Consider the following 19,656-nt stretch of genomic DNA (forward strand, 5'->3'; position numbering starts at 1 on the left):
CCTGCGTCCCAGCACTCCCAAGTTGCCACTGATCCCGTTTCACCAGAGCAGGAACTCCTTTTGTGGATATTTTATTTGTACTTTTTAAAGATCAAAGTAACCCACCTGTGTGGTCAAAAAGCCAAATAGAACAAAAGGCATTTAATGTAATATAATGCTCCTCTCCTCCCTCAGACCCACTTTCTAGAGGCAATACCTTTTAACCCTCCCTCAATTTATAAAAGTTATTTTCCTGGTGACCTTCATCTCTTTAAATTATATAGGTTTACCTGTTGGGCTAAGGTCTTAAGGCTGCTGTAGCCAAGTATCTCAAACAGGGTGGCTACAAGCAACAGGAATTTATTCTCCTGCAGTTCTGGAGACTAGAAGTCCAAAATCAAGGTGTTGGCAGGGCCATACTCCCTCCAGGGAGAACTTTCCTTGTCCCTTCCAGCTTTGGGCTGTGGCAGCCTATCCTTGGTTGGCAGCTGTATGGCTCTAGTCTCTGCGGCTCTGGTCATCTGCATTCTCCCTGAATGTTTGTCTTTAAGTGGTGTTTCCCACTTTTTTATAAAGACACCTGTCATTGGCTTAGACGCCACTCCAGTGACCTCTTCTTTGATGACATCTGCAAAGACCCCATTTGCAAAAATTCACATTGGCAGATACCAACGTTAGGAATGGAACATATCTTTCGGGGACCCAATTCAACTCCTAACACCACTCTTTCTCAGTTTGTAAACATTTGGTTTTATTGACTTCGTTCCCCGGTAGATGGCATTTCTCTTCCCAATTCAGCCCGTTTCTCCCGAGCCTCTTCCCTCTGTGGGCACATCAACCTTCCCAGTTCCTTACCTTAAAGGACGTGGTTTACATTTCAAACACATTCTGAAACTTCATTTCATTTTTCCATTAACCATAGAGAGCATGACTTAATTACCCACTAAAAAAAGTGACAACATTAGCTCTTCTGACTGTCCTCCCTTCTCCCACCTTCCAGCCTCTGTCTACTAGTGCCAAGTTTGGGAACACCTGTGTTCTTTCCGGGTAACTAGTGGTTAAATCCTTTGCCATCTGTCCGCAGATACAGAATTGATGTCTGTCTGTAGCTTCTACAGAGAGAATCTACAGGTGGAAAATCAGTAAACAGTGTTTTCATCTTTATTATTATGCCCATACCTGCTGTATTATGTTGTCTTTGTGTGCTCTCTGGGTTTTAATTAAAATGCTTTCTGCTTTTTGAAGAATGACAATATAAATGTATGTTTTATAGTACTTTCGAATCCACATTTCATTTGATTAGGTTTTAGTTGTCAGTATACTTTCCTAGCTTAGTTGGGAAACTCCATTTATTAGTACAGCTTGAAATCCTTTTGCAGTAAGTGTTGAACTGAAACTTTGTGTCTTGTGAGGAAATGTTTGATGACATAAAATAATACCCACTCTTCATGGGTCTCTACTCTTCAAGAGTTTCTAACAGCAGGTAAGTCATTCTTAGGCAGAGCTAGCCAGACTTTTGTATTTCAAAACTTTTATTTTTATTTTATTTTTAAAATTTAAGGACCAAAATAGAGGTGCTAACTTCTCATTTTGCCAAGAGATCTGGTATTTACTCTCGCTGGTAAAATATAGAACATTTAACACCCAAAAGAGGAAGGACATGGTCTTAGAATAAATTGCACTATTTTAAAATGGAATGATATCACTTATATGTGGAGTCTAAATTATGGCACAAATGATCTATCGACAAAACAGAAAAGATCATGGACATATAGGACAAATTTGTGTTTGCCAGGGGGAAGGGGGAAGGAGAGGGATGGATTGGGAATCTGAGGTTAGTAGATGAAAACTCTTGCATTTGGAGTGGATGGGCAATGAGAGCCTGGTGTACAGCACAGGGAACTATATATCTAATCACTAGTGATGGAACATGATGGAGGATAATGTGAGAAAAAGAATATATATATATATATATACACACACACACACACACACACACACACACATATATATATGACAGGATCACTTCGTTGTACAAGAGAAATTGACAGAACATTGTAAATCAATCATAATGAAAATTTTTAAAAAGAAAATGGAATGAATTTAACTTAAAAAAAATCACTACATTCCCCATTTTTTTCCCATTTCGTGTAGACTAGAAAAACTGGACTGGATGGAGGGTTTCCTAGATCAACCTTGATTCATGGTCATATATTTGGTTTTAATGGATGTTTGAATATAACTGTTAATTTCTACACTTATTCTTGGCTGGTTAGTTTGGTTTACTAGAACCCAATATAGCAGACACTCAAGAACAGGGGCAGGAGTTCCCATTGTGGTTAAAGACCCGACGTTGTCTCTGTGAGGATGTGGGTTTAATTCTTGGCCTCGATCTGTGGGTTAAGGATCTGGTGTTGTGGCAAAGGTCATAGATGCGACTCAGATCTGGTGTTGCTGTGCTATAGGCTGGCACCTGCAGCTCCAAGTCGACCCCTAGCCTGGGAACTTCCATATGCTGCAGGTGTAGCCATAAAAAGAGAGAAAGAGGGGGAAAAAAAAGAACAGACTCCATATGGGGTGAGAAGCTTGCTCATCCTATTTTGGGAACCCAAGCTATAGCTTGACCCCCAACATCCATGTGTACTCCAGTCCAGGCCACCTGGGCTAGTTCATAAATGTGGGTTGGACATGAGAGCAACAGGTGAAAGGGATCTCCATCCACACATGCAGATCTGGCACTTGTAGCCCTCGAGTAAGTCACCCTTTAATTCTGTCTTAATTTCTTTTTCCATAAAGTGGTCACAAAACAGTATCTGCCCATATATGTTCTCCCATTTTGTAACTGAGGTTTGTAACTGGCAAACTCAAGTATTCGATGGTTGCACGATGACAGCATTTCTATAGTATTCTTAAACGAAACTAAATCTAAAGCAGAATGAAATCACTGACTATACTTGTCCCATTAAATAAATCTGATTAATTAACCATCTGGTTCAGTTTTTTCTCTCCTTGAAGCACTTGTAGTTTGCAATATCCCTGTTGTGAGGTTTTAGTATGTTCCTCTGCCACGGGCAATTGAATTTAGTTTTTCAGAAATTTAATGTTTTTAATATGACATTTTGTGAAATCCTCCCAAACACGAACAGAATTAATTCCTTGGTGGTGGTGTTGCTGTTGTTTGTAAGAAACGTTGGTGTGTGTGCCTGTGACCGACCTCAGACGGTTGTGATGCTGGTGCTATGTAGCACGTGGTGCTGTGCTAGGACCGTGTGGTTGAGAGCATTGATTAGGTGATCTTCACAACATCCCTGAGAAGTAGCTTGACGTTGTCTTCCCACGATTTTCACACAGGGGAAGTCCATGGTAGACCAAGGTTAAGAAGCGAGTGGCCCAAGTTTACTCAGCAAGTTGGTTGCAAAGTGAGAAAAGGAAGTCCAGTGTCTTGAAACCACATCACCTATCCTGACTGGCAAGTGGCATCTCTCTGGGTTCATATTCCTGACTTTCAGGATTCACACCAGGCCATTTTGGTCTTTGAAGAACTGAACAATTGACAGTGGGATGAATCAAGCATGGCTTTCCCGTTGGAAGCACAGAGTTGTGTCCCTGGAGGTTTCGGTGCTCTGAGAAGTGGAGGGAGAGATGGTTGTCATGCTCCTGAGTGCAGTACAGCCCCCATCCAGGGGGAAGGGGCCTTCAACCTGTAGCACCCCCAAGCTTGGTCTGTTTACTAGAGTAATGGTCTAGATCAAGTGGTCCACACTGCCATTCCGTTACATTGGTGACCAGCTGACATTACAGAAAAGATCTGGTTCTAATTCATGGAGGTGGACAAAGTGACAGATGCTGACCTTATACTGCTCTAACTCTGTAGCACTTGGCTCTGTTGTACCTCAGCTGTGCCATCAATAAAATGGGAAAATGATATTTAGTGCCTGAAAGCAGAGGATCAGGGCAGACCTTCTCATTGTATGTACTTTGATTCTTCCAAATGCCCCCAAGAGGAATCAGACTTGCAACCAAATGCTCTTCTGGTCGAAGCACTCCGCAGCCAGGGTCCCCAGCCTGAGGACTAGATCCAGGTATAGGCAGGGCAAGCCTCAGTAGCTTCACATCCTGCTCCTCTCTGTTTCATTTCTGCCTGAATTCCACATGACCCTCAGAAGACCTCATTCCTAACTGTCTGTTTGTCCCCATCCCATGGTTTTTGCTGAAATGCAAGGCATGTGCTACTGTCATGCTGTCAGGACGGTGTCTTGTGGCGAACCACCTGGAGATAGGGCCTTCATTGGAGTTGGTGTCAAATTCTAGGTGTGGGAGTTCCTATCATGGCTCAGTGGGTTAAGAACACAACATAATGTCCATGAGGATGTGGGTTCAATCCCTAGCCTTGCTCAGTGGGTTAAGGATTCAGCATTGCCACAAGCTGCCTTACAGGTAACAGATGCAGCTCGGATCTGGCATTGCTATGGCTGTGGTGTAGGCCAGTAGCTGCAGTTCCAATTTGACCCCTGGCCCAGGAACTTCCATACGCCTCAGGGGCAGCCCTAAAAAAAATTTCTAAGTGTAAAGAGCAAGGACAACTCGAAGGTTTGAACCACCTCATAGTGCATCTTTCAAGAACCTATATTTGGAATATGTGTATTAACTTGTAATACAAACATTTGGAAGTTTCAAATAACACTGGCCCATTAAAAAAATACTGGTATTGATTACCCTGATCTCAGTGATGAGGCGTACTCATCAAAGAAAAATGGGATTCAGTGCAAGCCCATTTTAGTTTTTGTCTAGTCATGTTGTACGTGGGAATTGTTAAAAGCAGAAAAGCCACCAGGCATTACTTTATCTCCCAAGCAAACATTCTAAATAGTGGGGAGCTTGCTGTACATAAAAGGAAGCTTTCTCTCATGCCAAAGCTGGCCGAACAAACTTTGAATCCTGAAAGTAAAACCCAAAGACAGAATAACTTAGACAAGCTTTTAATTGGTGGAAAATAAACATTAACTTTATATGTATTTCAAGAATGTAAAAGACACAGGTAGGAAATGAATCCTCCTCGGTAAGAAAGAAATGCTTAGTAGGGTGGGAAAAAAAAAAAAGAAAATATTCAGTAGTTTTTGATTTTTGGAACTGTGCAAGTCCAGACTGTTTCTTTCTTTCCTTTTTTTTTTTTTCTGGTTAGCTGCTCATAGCCACAAATATGTATATTATTTCCTTCTTGCCCACAATTATACTAAGAATCATCTTTCTAATATACCGGGGAATCCCAAATAAAAATCTCATTTTCCTAAAAAACAGACAAGTCTTTGACTGTAGTAATTAAATTATTCAATCATCCACAGCTAGAATGTCAAAGATATAATCACATTGTTATAATAGTAGAAGCCTCTGATGCCCACCTCAAATAGTTTTCTCCCCAAATTTCTACTGTAATCGGCTGATGTTCTTAGGGAAGGTTTGCCTCGGTCACTGATGTTTGAAAACAGCACTTAGAAACCTTCTTCTCTCCAGTGATTAGGCTGACCCAGTTATGCAATGTAAGCAATAGAATCACAGGATATTTTAACCCTTTTTTTGAATATATATTTTTATGTGGGATGCAATTATTAACTACTTCGAATACACTTCTTGTGGAGGCGATCAGAATAGGCAACCCAGCTGACTCCATAGTGGGTCAGTAAAGTGTCATGTCTTAGCAGCATGGATGGGAGAGAGCCTGCGTGGATTCAAGCCTCAGCCCTGCCCTTTTCGACCCAGTTCTTGATGCTTCTTTTTCCTCATCTGCAAAGCGCCAGTTATAATAACAACACCTCCCTCATAAGTGTGGTTGTGAGTTAATATGAGTCAAGAGCTTAGAACAGTGCCTGGCATGCCCTACACCCTGTGTCAGTGACAGCTATTGTTATTTTCACAATGAGGGAAACAAGGAACTGTGTTTCTCCCGGGGGTAATTCTATTTGCCATTAAAATATGTTTTTGTTTACAGAGTTGGTGAGTGTTGTCTGAGCATTCTCATTTAAAAAAAAAAAAAAAAAGGTCTGAAACTACTTATTTTGCCTTTTCTGCTTCCTTCTTAATTTCTGCCTCTTGCCTGTTTTCTTCTAGGTTTAGATCTGATAGATTTCTCTAGGCAGAACTTCTCTATGCAGAACCTATGCAGAACTGACCTGATTGAACTTAACTGGATATGGAAGGAAGTAAACTACATTTTATTGGTGCTTTTCCACGAAAGCATGAGGACATAGGCAGAAAGTGAATAAATAAAGGGCATTTGCAATGGTAATGAAGCAAGTGATAAAGTAGGTGTTTTCAATTTGCTTGAAAGTAAAGTTTCTGTCCATTAAACTGACTCGAATGAATGATCAAGATTTAACAAGTTCTGGAGTTCCCGTTGCGGCTCAGTGGTTAACGAATCCGACTAGGAACCGTGAGGTTTCAGGTTCGACCCCGGGCCTTGCTAAGTGGGTTAAGGATCCGGCGTTGCCGTGAGCTGTGGTGGCTAGGATCCCATGTTGCTGTGGCTCTGGTGTGGGCCAGCAGCTACAGCTCTGATTAGACCCCTAGCCTGGGAACCTCCATATGCCTCAGGTGTGGCCCTGGAAAAGACAAAAAGATAAAAAAAAAGAGAGAGAGAGAGATTTAACAAGTTCTGTTTCCTTGTAAATTTTTGCTTCTTATATCTAATAATCTTACTGAATGAAGATCCTGTGGATGTCTTGTTTGAGATGTAGGGAAAATTAGCATTATTTATATTTAAACAATGAAATCTTGGTAGAGACACACATTCACCCTTGTCATTCATTTTTGTCTTTGTTTTTAATTTTCAAGTGGTAAACCTAAAGAGTTCACTACCTAACACTGACTAAAAAAATTTACCTTGACATTCAAGTATAAAATACCCTCCTTAGTCATTCTTTTTCTTAAGGTTACACAGACATGGTTGACTTTTATGTACTAAAATTTTAAAATTTCCCCTTGCATCAATAATGTAACTCCATGATATCCATAAGCTGAGTTGCACATTAATTATTATAAAAAGCAATATAAATCCCCCAGGCCAGCATTTTATTTAATTTGATTATTCATGGATTTGTGACTATTATTTGTTGTTGGTTTATTGTTGTTGCCAATTTTAATACTCGGACTTATAGACCATATGTTGTTTCAGAAACTTCCCCAAAGGCAGTAAATTCCACTAGTAAGTGGGGAAATCACTTATCTGTGTTCAGAATACCTCAAAAATGCAAATACAGAAGTTTGTGAATTTTACATTTGTATTACTGAGAGGTGAATATGAAAAAATACACTCATCATTTATCGATTGAATAGGTCTAAAAATCTTCTTTCCTCATTCGAACTATAGTTTTGAAGAGTATATGTTTTGATATAAAATGAAAATATGCTACCACCACCATCCTCATTATAGTATTCATTGGACTTGTATCCATCAGAGATTTCATGGAACATAACCAGTGATCGGCACTGAGTGACAGAAGCCTGTAACTTCTGATGTTAAGCGGTCATGCAAAACTTTGCAAATATATTATTTGTGATATTCAGTAATAGGAGAATTCAGTTCTCATTACTTAACTTGCCTTAATTTTCATTAAAAATTTTCGTTTCATTAATAGCAAAGTAAAAAAATCACATTCACAAGTGATAAGAGTATTTTGATGGAAAACAGAGCTCCCTGTGTGTTCTTCCCTGCAGCAGGGACTAATTTCAGATATGCAAATTCCTGGTTGAATATGTAATTCCACATGCTTTTCTTGAGGGCCTCTTTGAGGAGGGAGTATAATACGCTAGCAGGAGTATGTGTTTTGGAGTCAAACTGTTCTTGGCTCAAATCCTGACACAGTTTCTTGCTTACTGTGTGGCCTTGAGCTGCCTTGTCTTTCAAATACCTGACCCAGGAGTTGTTGAAACTCAGACAGAAGATGTTTAAGAGTTAAGTGGGAGACTGGGGATGCAAGTGTATGATGTTCAGCGAGTGCTTTAGTGCTTTCCTGCCTCCCTTTCCTTCTCTCCCCGTGGGAACCCCCTGCTGTAAGCCCCATCTGCCGTGTGGGTGGGGGGCAGAGCATAGGTGCCTGAAACTACCCTTGCCTTTAGGGAACCTGATCGTATTGTATTGTAACATCTTTAGCTGGTCCCTTCACTGTGGAGGACGTGGTTAACAGCTCTGTTACATTCGGGGGTTGACCTTTATGATCATTTCGAAGAGCACTTCCAGATCTGACCTTCTTTGAGTTGATGATATCATGAAGCAATAGGTTAAAGAATAGGAGACAAACAATAGGGTGTTCAATAGTGTGCAGTGTCGACCACAATAATGTATTGTGAAGGAAGAGACAATTGAAGCGAATGGCAGATTAGATGTGATTAGACATGGATCAGAAAGTGCTCTAAAGACAAGTTCCCTAGTATGTCCTCTACAAAACACTCCCTCCTCAAGATGGTAACAGGTATGAATTGAGAAACAATTTCTGAAAGTCACATGGGAAATGCTGACTGACACAGGTTTCTTTCCAGTAGGACTTTTCAGAGTCTTTCAGATGCACAAGTGTCTTTTGATTCCGAAATGAGGGTGTGTGGTCATTGACTGAAGCATTTCCAAAATGTATTTCATCATAGAATCAGAATTATTTTGCACCCGGGTAATATCTTGCTGGACGAATGCTTCATGGAAGGTATTTTGCAAATCATTTCTCTATGGTTTTAAACCAGGAATGTAGGACGTGGGTACCATTGATTCAAGCCACCAAATCTACTGAGTGTTGACCATTTGCAAGGCCCTGTGGAGGCCAGAGATGAGTAAGACCCAGTCTCAGTGGCCAGTCTGGTGACCAGGCTTCGAGCGAGGTGTTGGTGGCAAGGCTAAGGGTGGGAACGGCCTGGGGAGATGTCTCCCAGGGGGTTACTGATGCAGAATCAGGTGAAGCAGCATCCTAAGGATGAGGAGTCCTGCTTTCTGCCTTGTCTTCCTCTCTCAAGTTCTTATACTGGTATTTTTTTAACCTGTTCTGAAGAGAAAATGAACGTTTGGTGTTCCACGTCAGACGGTTGGAGTTAAACCAGTTGGAAGGTTCATTTAGAAGATTTTTAAAAATTGACTCTGAGCTTTAGTTTTGGGGAGAGTCATCTCTCAGTATGTGAGGGGGATTGGTTCCAGGACCTTCCATGGAACCAAAATGTGAGGATAAAACGGCATAGCATTTGTCTATAACTTACCACATCCTCTTGAATACTTCAAATCCTCTCTAAATTATTTATAATACCTAATACAGTGTGAACACTGTGTAAACAGTTGTAAGTACACTGTAAATAATGGGTAAATAGTTACCAGCCTATGTCAAATTTGTGTTTTGCTTTTTGGAACTTTTTGGAATTTTCTTTTTCTGAATATTTTCCATCTGCTGTTGGTGGAATCACAGATGTGGAACCCATGGACACAGAGGCCACCGGTGCCTGGTTGTTTCACCATCCCATTGACGTACAGTTCTAATGTCAAAATCTAACCCAAGGAGAGGAAGCCTGGAAAAACAAACAACACACAAGGCAACCAACTCCTTTACGAGAGACGTGGTATTTCATTCAATGTTGGTTGAACCCAATGGCGTAATCTACAGTTTCCTTTCTTAGGATTAAATATGAACTAGGGCCTCGTGGCGGATTTTCCTGGGACGAACCTTTCCTCTCACCCGACAGATCTGTGGGCTATTTCACCACTGGCTTGTGCTGCCTCTTAGGCCTTAGGAAACGTTTTGGCAGGTTGTGCCGTTATTTTGCTCATGTTGTGAGTAGCATTTCTCTTGACCTTTTGTTATTTACTGAAACAGTCCAGCCTGTTTTCTTTTAAGAGAAGCGTGAAATGAAGGGGAGTCGGCTGACTTTGGTATCAGAAGACGGACTTCAGGCTGCTTGGCTTCAAGGAGACTTTTCAAGTGAGGGGGTCACTGGCCTCCTTGTTTCTTATTCACAGAATTTTAAGGGGCCTTTTCAGGGGAGTTTTTTTTTTTTTTTTTCCCTCACTAAAACAGATACATGTAAGGTTACTCATTTCTTTAAAACATTTCCCACATCTAAAAACACAACTCTGTAAGAGTTTTTTTCTGACATCTTGGGCATGGTGGGTTGTCCAGGGCCTCTCTGGTTTTGAACGTGCTGGGACGAGTTTCAGGGGAAGACAGCTCTGACTGGTGACGGGCAGCCCAGGTCCAGGGGATCCTGACTGACCTCTCATGACTCGTGTCTCACGTGTTTCTCAGCGTCTCACAGGGGTTCTTTCTCCCTTCTTTCTGCCTACCTGGGTGTGCCACACCTGTCTCACTGGTGCTTTTGTGCCTCTGCCCCTGATAGGGGACTCCCCATTCACTGCAGGTAAAGGAAGTACCAAGATCCCATCACATCTTTGAAGATGAGAAAAAAATGTGCGTGTGTATTTCAAAGCATATGCCCTACCACCGAGCTACATCCCTAGCCCTGCTTGTGTATTTATTTATTTATTTTTCCATTCTTGGCTGACCCTGAGGCATATGGAGTTCCCAGGACAGGGATCAGATCCGAGCCACAGCTGTGACCTAAGCCACAGCTGTGGCAACACCAGATCCTTAACCCACTGTTTTAGGCCAGGGATTGAACCTGTGTCCCAGCACCCCCGAGACATGGCCAATCCCATTGCACCACAGCAGAAGCTCCTGCATATGTATTTACATACACTTTTGTTCCTGGATCCCCATATATTTACCTACTACTGGTCTCTGCCTCAGACAGAAAATTCTACAGGAAATTACATCTTTTCGTTGGGCTTCCCATAGCTCTTGAACTCAGCTGCTCATGTTAAAGACATCACTCAAATTTTTGTCATTTTTGTTCTCTTAGCCAAACAAGATGACCTTGACATACATAAATCAGCCCCAGTGATTTCTGTCTCATTCTGTATGACCTGTGGGTTTGAGAATTGCCACAGTCTCATCATGGGCCGTTGCTTTGGAGATGTTTCATTCATCTCTTCAGTCATTCAGTCAACAGATTGTCCTCAGTGTTGGGTCGCACTAATGGACAGAGCCACAGGCTCATAAGTGAATGCAGAGGCCTAGATGATATGTAAGTAAACCAGAAAGTAAGGAGTTGGTAGACAGCAGAAGAAGAATGCCAGATAAATGGGGAGGGGTGAATTTGTATAGATCAGAGTGTCCCTGGAGATGTTGTTGGGCCCCAGACCTGTCAGATAAGGAGGAGTCCTGGAAGTCCTGGGGGGACCTTTGGAGATAGAAGGCAGAGCAAAATCTTGGCCTAAGTTCCACTCCCCTCTCCTCCCTCCCTGTGCCTTATCTCATGTCTATGTTTGGCACTTGAGGCTATGACCTGATTGCTCTTTAAACCTCTGTGTCATTGGGAACACTCACAAAACAATAGAAAGATGCTGTCTTATTAGAATCCTGCTGAGTCCAGCATGAACCTTTCAGAAACTTGGTTATCTCCCCCCAGCCCCCACCCCTGCCCCGACTCTTCTATTCAAAGAGGCTACACTGTACAGATCAGAAGATACAGTGACTTCATTTCTTAGAGAAAAGTCGTAGGAAATCCTTTAAAATCCTCTGATCAGAAAAAGAAGCAGCCTAGAAGTTCAAATACGAGGCTGAGTTGGATGAGCTACTCACTGACTAATACTAACTTTCTCATGGCACTTTTTAAACTTATTATTTTGCAGTAACTATAGATGCAAGATGTTACAATAATAGTACAGAGAAGTACCTTGTACCCTTCACCTTGCTTCCCCCAATGGGAACACCTTGCATATGATAGCATATAGTATAATATAAGTATAGTATAAACATTAGCAACACCAGGGAATTGCCATTGGTATAATCTCTAGACCCGAGCTCTGAATAGATTTCGCCAGTTTTTACCTGTACTTGTTTGTGTGTGTGCATGTACTTTATCCCATGTTTGCGTTCCTGTAACCACCATTGCCATCAAGTTACGGAACTATTCCATCACCTCCAAGAAACTCTCTTGTCTCCTGGCACTCATGTATCAGAAATCGCAGCAGATGATATTCTGCTTCTTGTCTGGGTCATATTCTGGGTGGATCTGTAGTGAGAGAGGTTAGCTAAATCTCTGAATTCAGTCACTTGGTTTGGCTGCCATGGAATCTGCATAACTGACTTACAAATGGAGGCCCTTGGTCTGACTTGTAGGAAGAACATCTATAAGCCCAGAACAAAACCCCACAGGTTTGAATAAATAACCTCGACCTCATCAAGGGAGCCTGTCAGTTGAGACCACTTGGTTTAAGAGGCTGTGACTAGTCATGTGACCTCAGTAGTTTACTTCAAATAATAAAACCCTTTCTGATGCCACATCACTTTTGGGACTTTATCAGTATGGGAATCCTATTCCGGTATTTCTTGAAGATGACCGGGGAAGCAAATTCATGAGTAATGGGTACACAGGTTACCTCATCCTTGGATGCATTCCTTATAAAAAGAGAAGAAATTATTGGAAGATGCCCCTTTGTGGCATGGAGGGGAGAAACCTTTAGGACGTGCAGTGAGTGAGAGCTTTAGGTGCAGGCTGAAAGAGAAACAGCTATAAACAGATTGAGGGAGAGACAACGGATTTAAGGGAAAACATCTGCCTGCATCTGACATCCAAAAGCTGCATCTGTGGCCGAGGATCAATCTTGTAGTGCTTACAAAAGGAATGCGAGGGGGCCCAAAGCGGGCTCGGCAAGTTTCTTCTTTTTCCTCGAGATTTTCTGTTTGCTTTGCCCAGAATGCTGCCAGGCTCTGATGAAATAAACTCATGTGGTCCTGTTTCTTGATGCAGGAGAACCATTCCTTGTAAGCTAACTTTAGAATGACTGAAGGAAAAGACATTTCACCTGTATTGTTCTAGATATACTCATCAGAGGAGCCCATTTACTTTGCTAAATGAAACTTCTAGAAATCTCCAGATGTATTTCAAGTAGACATTTTCAGTATTAAAAAGCTGGAAACCAGAAGAAAGGAGCATATATGTTCTTTTTTTAAAAAAATATTAGAGTATATTTGGTTTACAATGTTGTGCCAGTTTCTGCTGTACAGCAAAGTGACCCACTCTCATATATATATACACACACATTCCCTTTCTTGTAGTTCCCTTGCTGTACAGTAGGACCTCATGAACAGACAGGTTCTCATGGAGCCTCAGAAGAGATTCAGAGCATCTCCGTCAATGCTAGATTGAACTTAAAATTTGTCAAATAAGTCCTTGGCTTAGGTATTCTTTTTTCTCTTGAGTCACTTGTTTGTATCCTGTAGGCACAGAACAAGAGGTTGGTTGAAAGGAAATAGAGATCAAGTGTTCCCCACAGATAGGCTAGTTCTCCATTTCTCTGAGTGGATGCAAAAGAGGATCATGGGTAAGGGCTTCAACTCTGCCTCCTCACCTAGTCTGCCCAGTGGGATGCTTTACATTCCAAGATCATCCCCTCAGAGAACGTCACGGATGCAATCCATGCTACCCAAAGACCGCCATCCCTGAGATGGAGGGAGTTGTCCTCCATTATTGTCCACAACCTTTGGGGACGTTTCACAGTACTTCCAAACTTTACCCTTCCCTCTCATTGTCCATGTGTGTTCTGTCTTTTTAACTCTTATCTTTATTTTTATACATCTTGCTCCCAACCAAGATTGCAATGAGATTCCTGTGTGCCATTGCCACATACGTTTTGAGCAATTTGGAATTGCATCAAATAGGAATTAAGTGTGTGTGATGCTGTTCACTAGAGCTCTGTTCTGAATAATGATGACAATGGCCTCTGCATTTGGCAGCGTTGGGGAGGGGGGAACGTTGAGTGAGCGTAGCTGATAATGAGGGAGGGTGGCATCAGAGTGTCACAAAATAGCAGTAAGAGATGGTCACCTGCTCTTTGTGCTCAGAATCCCTCTCTGATGCATAGACTCTCAGCATTTGTTGAAATAAATTGAGCCAGATATAGTATGTCCCCTGTTTCCAGATTTCTCCTCTATCATGTGGATGTCCTAAGCCCTGTGTTGAAAATTAGGACAAGTTACAGTAACATCAGCTAATTCACCTCAAGTCACATAGGTTGAACGTGGTTTGAACTCAGCTTTGAACCTGGTCCAAGTGTTGAGGAGACTTTTGGTGTACGGGACAGACTCAAATTTCATTTTTTCTTTCTTATGAGAAATCTCTAGAACTGTTTCATGACACCCGGGCGAGGACTGGTGCAATCTGAAGATCTCCATTGTAGAGTAGCCTAACTCAAAACTTGTTAGCTGGGGTACTCATTTCATGCTGTTTGCTGGGCATTTCTTCAGACATCGAAAAACACTGGTTGAATTTTTCCAGACAAAGCAGTTGACCTTAGGATTTGGCATCCTTTGAGTTTACACCATAATTCAAATCCAAATACTTTTTAAAAAAAGAAAACTGTATTACACACAAAAGGTGGCCTGATAGTGAGGCGAAGAGTAATAACAGGCGGGGCAGTCTCAAATCAGGCCAGGGTGACAGCCTGGGACAGCTTGTTTTCATCAAGCTCTCATAGCTACCTCTTACTTCTCCGTGTTTGCTGGGCTTTTGAGATTCTGTTGTGTTCTCTGTAGCTGGATGTTTTCCAGAGGGTCATCAAGAGAAAGGAGTATCCTCTGCATTAATAACCTTTGGAAGGATTTTAGCAGTAAAATCAGAGGCCGAATGATCTGGTAGAGAATAGAAATAGGGCGGCGTTTATTTCCCCTTCCAGGAAAGTGTCAAGTTCACCATACCCCAGCACCAGACCCTCTTCACCCAATACCTCTGAGAACTCGTATAAAGTTTACTCAATAATCGTGAAGTAAATGGCAAATCCTCTACCCTCGTTTTGGGAATAAGAATTGTTCCTTTTAAAGGCATACGAGATACAAAGTAAGTGACTGCAACCTCTTACTTGGGGTAACAGCTAATTTCTTCATGTTATGTGCTTTTCTGTTTCTTTGTTTTTTTGAGGGGGGGGTTGTTTGTTTTTTGGTGAATTCATTAATTTGGAGTTACAGAATAACTCTTGAATATTTACACTTACTACCTTTATCTACTTATTGAAAAGAACAGGTACCATATAAAAATTTAAAGGATATACTGAGTTGGGAATTCCCTTGTGGTGCAGCTGGTTAAGGATACGGTGTTGTCACTGCAGCAGCTTTGGTTTCTGCTGTGGCAAGGGTTCCAGCCCTGGCCTGGGAACTTCAGCATGTCACAGGTATGGCCAAAAAAAAAAAAAGTATACTGAAATGTATGTCAAAGATAAACACCATAGATGAGGAGTCAGAAAACTATGGCCTGTGGGCCAAATCTAGCTTGCCACTTGTTTTTGTAAATAAAATTTTATTGGAACACAGCCGTACATCTTTGCTTATAGATTGTCTGTGGCTATTTTCCTTTTATAACAGTAGTTAAAATTAAAATCAAGAATGGATGTCTTAAAATATTCGCTCTCAGGTCCTTTACTGAAAGTTTTCCAATCCCTGCCACAGACACCTCCATGATATCCATTCATTCATTCATTCATTTGTCCAGTTGATATTCATTTGTTCGGTGAACACCAACTCTGTTAAAGATACTAGGACACGCAGAGATGAAGAAAGCAGTTTCTAATGTCCAAGAACTTTCCATGTGACAGAGACAATTCGCAAACTCAGATGCCGCCTCCTGCAACACATACCATAGACCTAGAGAGAACTAAATTGTTGTGTAGTTCAGAGATGGCAGAGGCCCTGGACAAAGGGAAGGAATTGGGATAAGCAAAAGGATATTGCTTTCATGAGTATGGCTCCCAGTGATTTCCCAGTGGGAACTTCATGAGAAATAAGAGTCATTTCCTTCATGGAACTTTATAAATTGCAGTGCCCAAAAGGTGGAAATGATTTAGGATATTACTGAGCATCCAGATTTCTTTATCTGGAAGTATATTTCCCCTGTAACTTGGGGGATAGTCATATTTCTAGAAAATTTGTAAAGGTTTGAAGGAAGGCTTCCATTTTCAGGTGGGAAGACAGAAGGAATTCCTTTGCTTTTTTACTGACTGCTCCCTGAGGAGAGTAATAGTAAATGGTCTGGGTCTACAGAAAGGGTCTTAGCAGGAAACCCGTCAAATATCAGTTGAATTAAAAATAAGGTAAAAGTACAGACCTCAAGCCATGAATAAGCATGACTCAGTGAGTCTCAGAATGCCACAGTGTGCCAGTATGAAGAGAACTCTCGGTGAAGATTCCCATCAAATGCCACCTCACCTGGAAGATTCCATGCAGGAAGCCTTCTGGAATCTTCCAGTTAGGATGTCTCTTCATTTGCGACCTGCTCAAGGGCTGAGTTCATGCCCTTTTTGATTTTTGTATCAGCAATAGTGCCCACTCCATAGTTTCTATTTTCCAAATACCTAGTGATTTAACATGAGCTGAATGCCAACTGACACACCGTGTCTTCAAAATCTAGGTGTCCAATTTTGGTGAAAGACCCTAGAATTGAAGGTTTATCTAAAAATGAAGCAAGTGAGAATCTGTCCATTCTGCTGCCATCAGAGGATCAAAAATGTTGGCTGAATTCTGGTCACCTGTGCTCTGTATTCATAGCAACAAAGTGACTGGAGCAAGTGCAGCTGATTTTTTTTATTATTACTCAATGAATTTTATTACATTTATAGTTGTACAATGATCATCACAACCAAATTTTATAGCATTTCCATCCCAAACCCCAGCGCATCCCCCCACCCCCAACCTGTCTCATTTGGAAACCATAAGTTTTTCAAAGTCTGTGAGTCAGTATCTGTTCAAGTGCAGCTAATTTATGTTAGAACACAGCCCTGCGAGGTTTCCCCCACTAAAAGCATACTTTTTCAACTGATAAAGTGAGTGTGTTTGTTGAGAAAGCTACTGAAAGCAAATGATACTGGATTCCAACTAGTACACTTTATCCTAGGAAGCATCAAACTGAAATATTTCCCATTTCCTCCCTGAGTAGGAGGGCCCCTGAAGTTGCCCCCCAACACCCAGACCCTGACAGCATCCCCCTGAGGCTCCAGCCCCAGGTTGCCAAGACGCCCCAACCAGCCCTCAGTGTCTCCTAAAGTTTCCTCAGTGCTCTGCCTTCACGGGAGCTGGGTGCCACTTCACAGGGGTAGGCCTCAGGTAAAGACTAGAAGAGGGACATGTGTTCTGGAAGCTCATCTTGCTCCCCACCCCCACCCCAAACCCAAAGAGGAAAAATCCATCCCTTGCGTGTGAAGAGCATGCTTTAGGGCATTTGCTGACAAACAGATAAAGTCGCTGCCTACACTGCTGGGTGCCGTCTTCCGTCACAACTGGCCAAGTAAACACCGACTCTGCTGTCTCCTTCAGGCCCCACCGTATATTTATGAATGGGATCGTTTCCTCATTTTCTTTTCCTGTCAGTAGCAGGGAAGTCAGAAGGCATTACCTCCAAAATGGGAAAAGAACACTGCAAGTCCACACATTTGCAGCCATCTGTGGCAGAGCCCCGATGTCACGGGCCCCGTCCCTTCGGGGTTTGTCCTGAGTTTCTGATTTATACCTTTTTACTCTCTGGAGGGCCTAGAAATGCTGAGGTGAGATGAAATGACTGATTAGCCTCAAGTTCTGTTTTCACTGGAGTCTTTCTGGACGGCCTCTGATTCCTTCCCCTTTCAAGCCCTCGGTGGCATGAATCCACTGGGTTTCTGCCCACATCACTGCATTCCTAGGATGCCTTTCACAGGCCTTTGCAAGATCATCTGACAGCCGCCTGTGAGGTCAATGAACTTTATACATAATTAAACCTTCGCAGTGAGGAGAATTAATTTTTTTTCCCTTCCCTGAGAAGCAGAGAAACAGGACATGTTATGCTGCCCTCCATTATTGAGGAAAAGTTCTGTGGAGTCATCAGGCTCGTTTCACATGATTTAATGCTGAACCGAATAAGAAAGTGGTTGCATCCTCTACTGGGCCTCACAGAACAGTCACCACCCACACTGTTTATTCAGACTTGAATCTTGGCCATTTGGGGTTTAAGCCAGAAGAAAGCGGGGGGGGGGGGGGGGGGGGGGGGAATCCAACCCTGGAATGAACGCTTTTGAAACTCTGTATTCTTGATGAAATGCGGCCAAGGATTCTTTAAAAAATCTATTTAAAATCAATTACTGGGATCGTATTTTCATTTACAATGGATTGTTAGCAACAGCATATTTTCTCTGTTTCCATCCAGCTTTGGAGTCAGGGCTGGAACTGGAATCCTCCCTCTGTTTGCCTGGGTATCTGATGCCACCACCCAACTATGTGGGTAATTGGGCAACTCTGACCTTTGACCAGCTTTCCATAAAATAACAAGGAAAGGTGTGAGGAGGCAAGGAATCAAATGAAAACAAGTCTAAGGGATTGCAGAAAGAGTGCTCCCCTGCCCCGGGGGGAGGGGAGGGACAGGAAAATAAGAGGCATCTCTCATATTAAAGGAAAGAGAAAGTAAAGGGCAGGACTGGGTATGCCTGGAAAGAGAGGCCCCAGGACCATCTGCCAGGGTTGCAAAAAAAAAAAAAGAAAAGAAAAAGAAAAAAGAAAGAAAAAAGAAAATCTCAGATATGTAAGATTGTCTCGGGTTTTTAAAGCTCTCTAGAGAAGATTCTGGAACGTCCGGCCGCTACCCACCCTACTCTGGCGGTTCCTACAGCCAGGGCATTCTTATTTCCAGCCTAAACTGTGCACGTGGAGCTGCTTCAGGGGCTAAGTTATTGATGGGGACAGCCCCACCTCCCCAGGCACGTGTTACTCCGAAGCTGGGAGGGAGCCTGTGAGTTGCTGATTGGTTGAAGCTACTGTCACTTTGCCCTCCATACCCAGCAGCCCCCAGGGCGACTGGTGGAATTGGTGCTGGGCACAGGATGGAGACTTTAAGAGTCTGGCACTGTTACCTGGCATTTTGTGTACGTCATCAGGAGGAAAGGACATCGCTGTGACATGTCCACACATCCAGGAATGAGCTTCACAACCATGTGCAACTATTAAGTATGAACCTCCGCTTTTGGATTTTAAGAGATCCAAGTTTTTAAGGAACAACCCTTGAAAACCAGAAGGGAGATAGACTCTTGAATTTCACTGGCCTCGAGATGGTAGTTCTGCTCCTCCGTTTTCTAAATAAGAGCTCAGACTCTACGGGTAGCTGCTGTGTCTCCAGTTCTATCCCTGGACCAGGAACTCGCGCATGATGTGGGCAGGGCCAAAAAAAAATTAGAGCTGAAAGCCAGAGAGCTTAAGGGACCAATCCTGGACTAGACATCAGGTCTCATGCCCCCTCCCTGCTCCCAGTGTCCTGCCCTTCAGAGGATGGTGGTCTGGAGGCGAAGTGATGCTGGGACTGAGGTCATTTTCTCACTTCCTCTCGCCCCTTCCGCCTCCCCGGCAGATGTGCAGGGAATGGTCAGCGCCTCCGTGAGGGAGTTACAGGTTCATTGAAAAGCTGTCAGATAACCCCGGGCGGCCTGGCTCCTTCCCTTTTTTTTTTTTTTTTTTTTAAATAAATCAAGTTATGTCATTGCCCTACCTCAGGCTGCACTTTGTTCCAGAAGGGAAGAGGTCGTCTTCGCTTTCATCCGCCCACCCCCATCTGCACCGAGTTGCAGTTCCCTGTGCATATAAATTACTG

General features: G+C 42.5%; 1 protein-coding gene across 2 annotated transcripts in view; it reads left to right on the forward strand.

The window, feature by feature from the left end:
• BCL2 (BCL2 apoptosis regulator) overlaps window positions 1–19,656 on the forward strand; it is a 179,856-nt gene that overhangs the window by 59,438 nt on the left and 100,762 nt on the right. Inside the window, exon 2 of one of the 2 annotated variants that reach the window (XM_047767006.1) lies at window positions 3,331–3,935. The exons of the other annotated variant lie outside the window; for it this stretch is intronic. Within the exon in view, the coding sequence (XP_047622962.1) occupies window positions 3,331–3,357 (27 nt within the window). The 3' untranslated portion in view covers window positions 3,358–3,935. Of the gene's footprint in view, window positions 1–3,330; window positions 3,936–19,656 lie in introns of those variants that run through there. 2 annotated transcript variants of the gene reach the window in all.

Source organism: Phacochoerus africanus, chromosome 2 (assembly GCF_016906955.1).
Source record: "Phacochoerus africanus isolate WHEZ1 chromosome 2, ROS_Pafr_v1, whole genome shotgun sequence".
Taxonomy (NCBI): domain Eukaryota; kingdom Metazoa; phylum Chordata; class Mammalia; order Artiodactyla; family Suidae; genus Phacochoerus; species Phacochoerus africanus.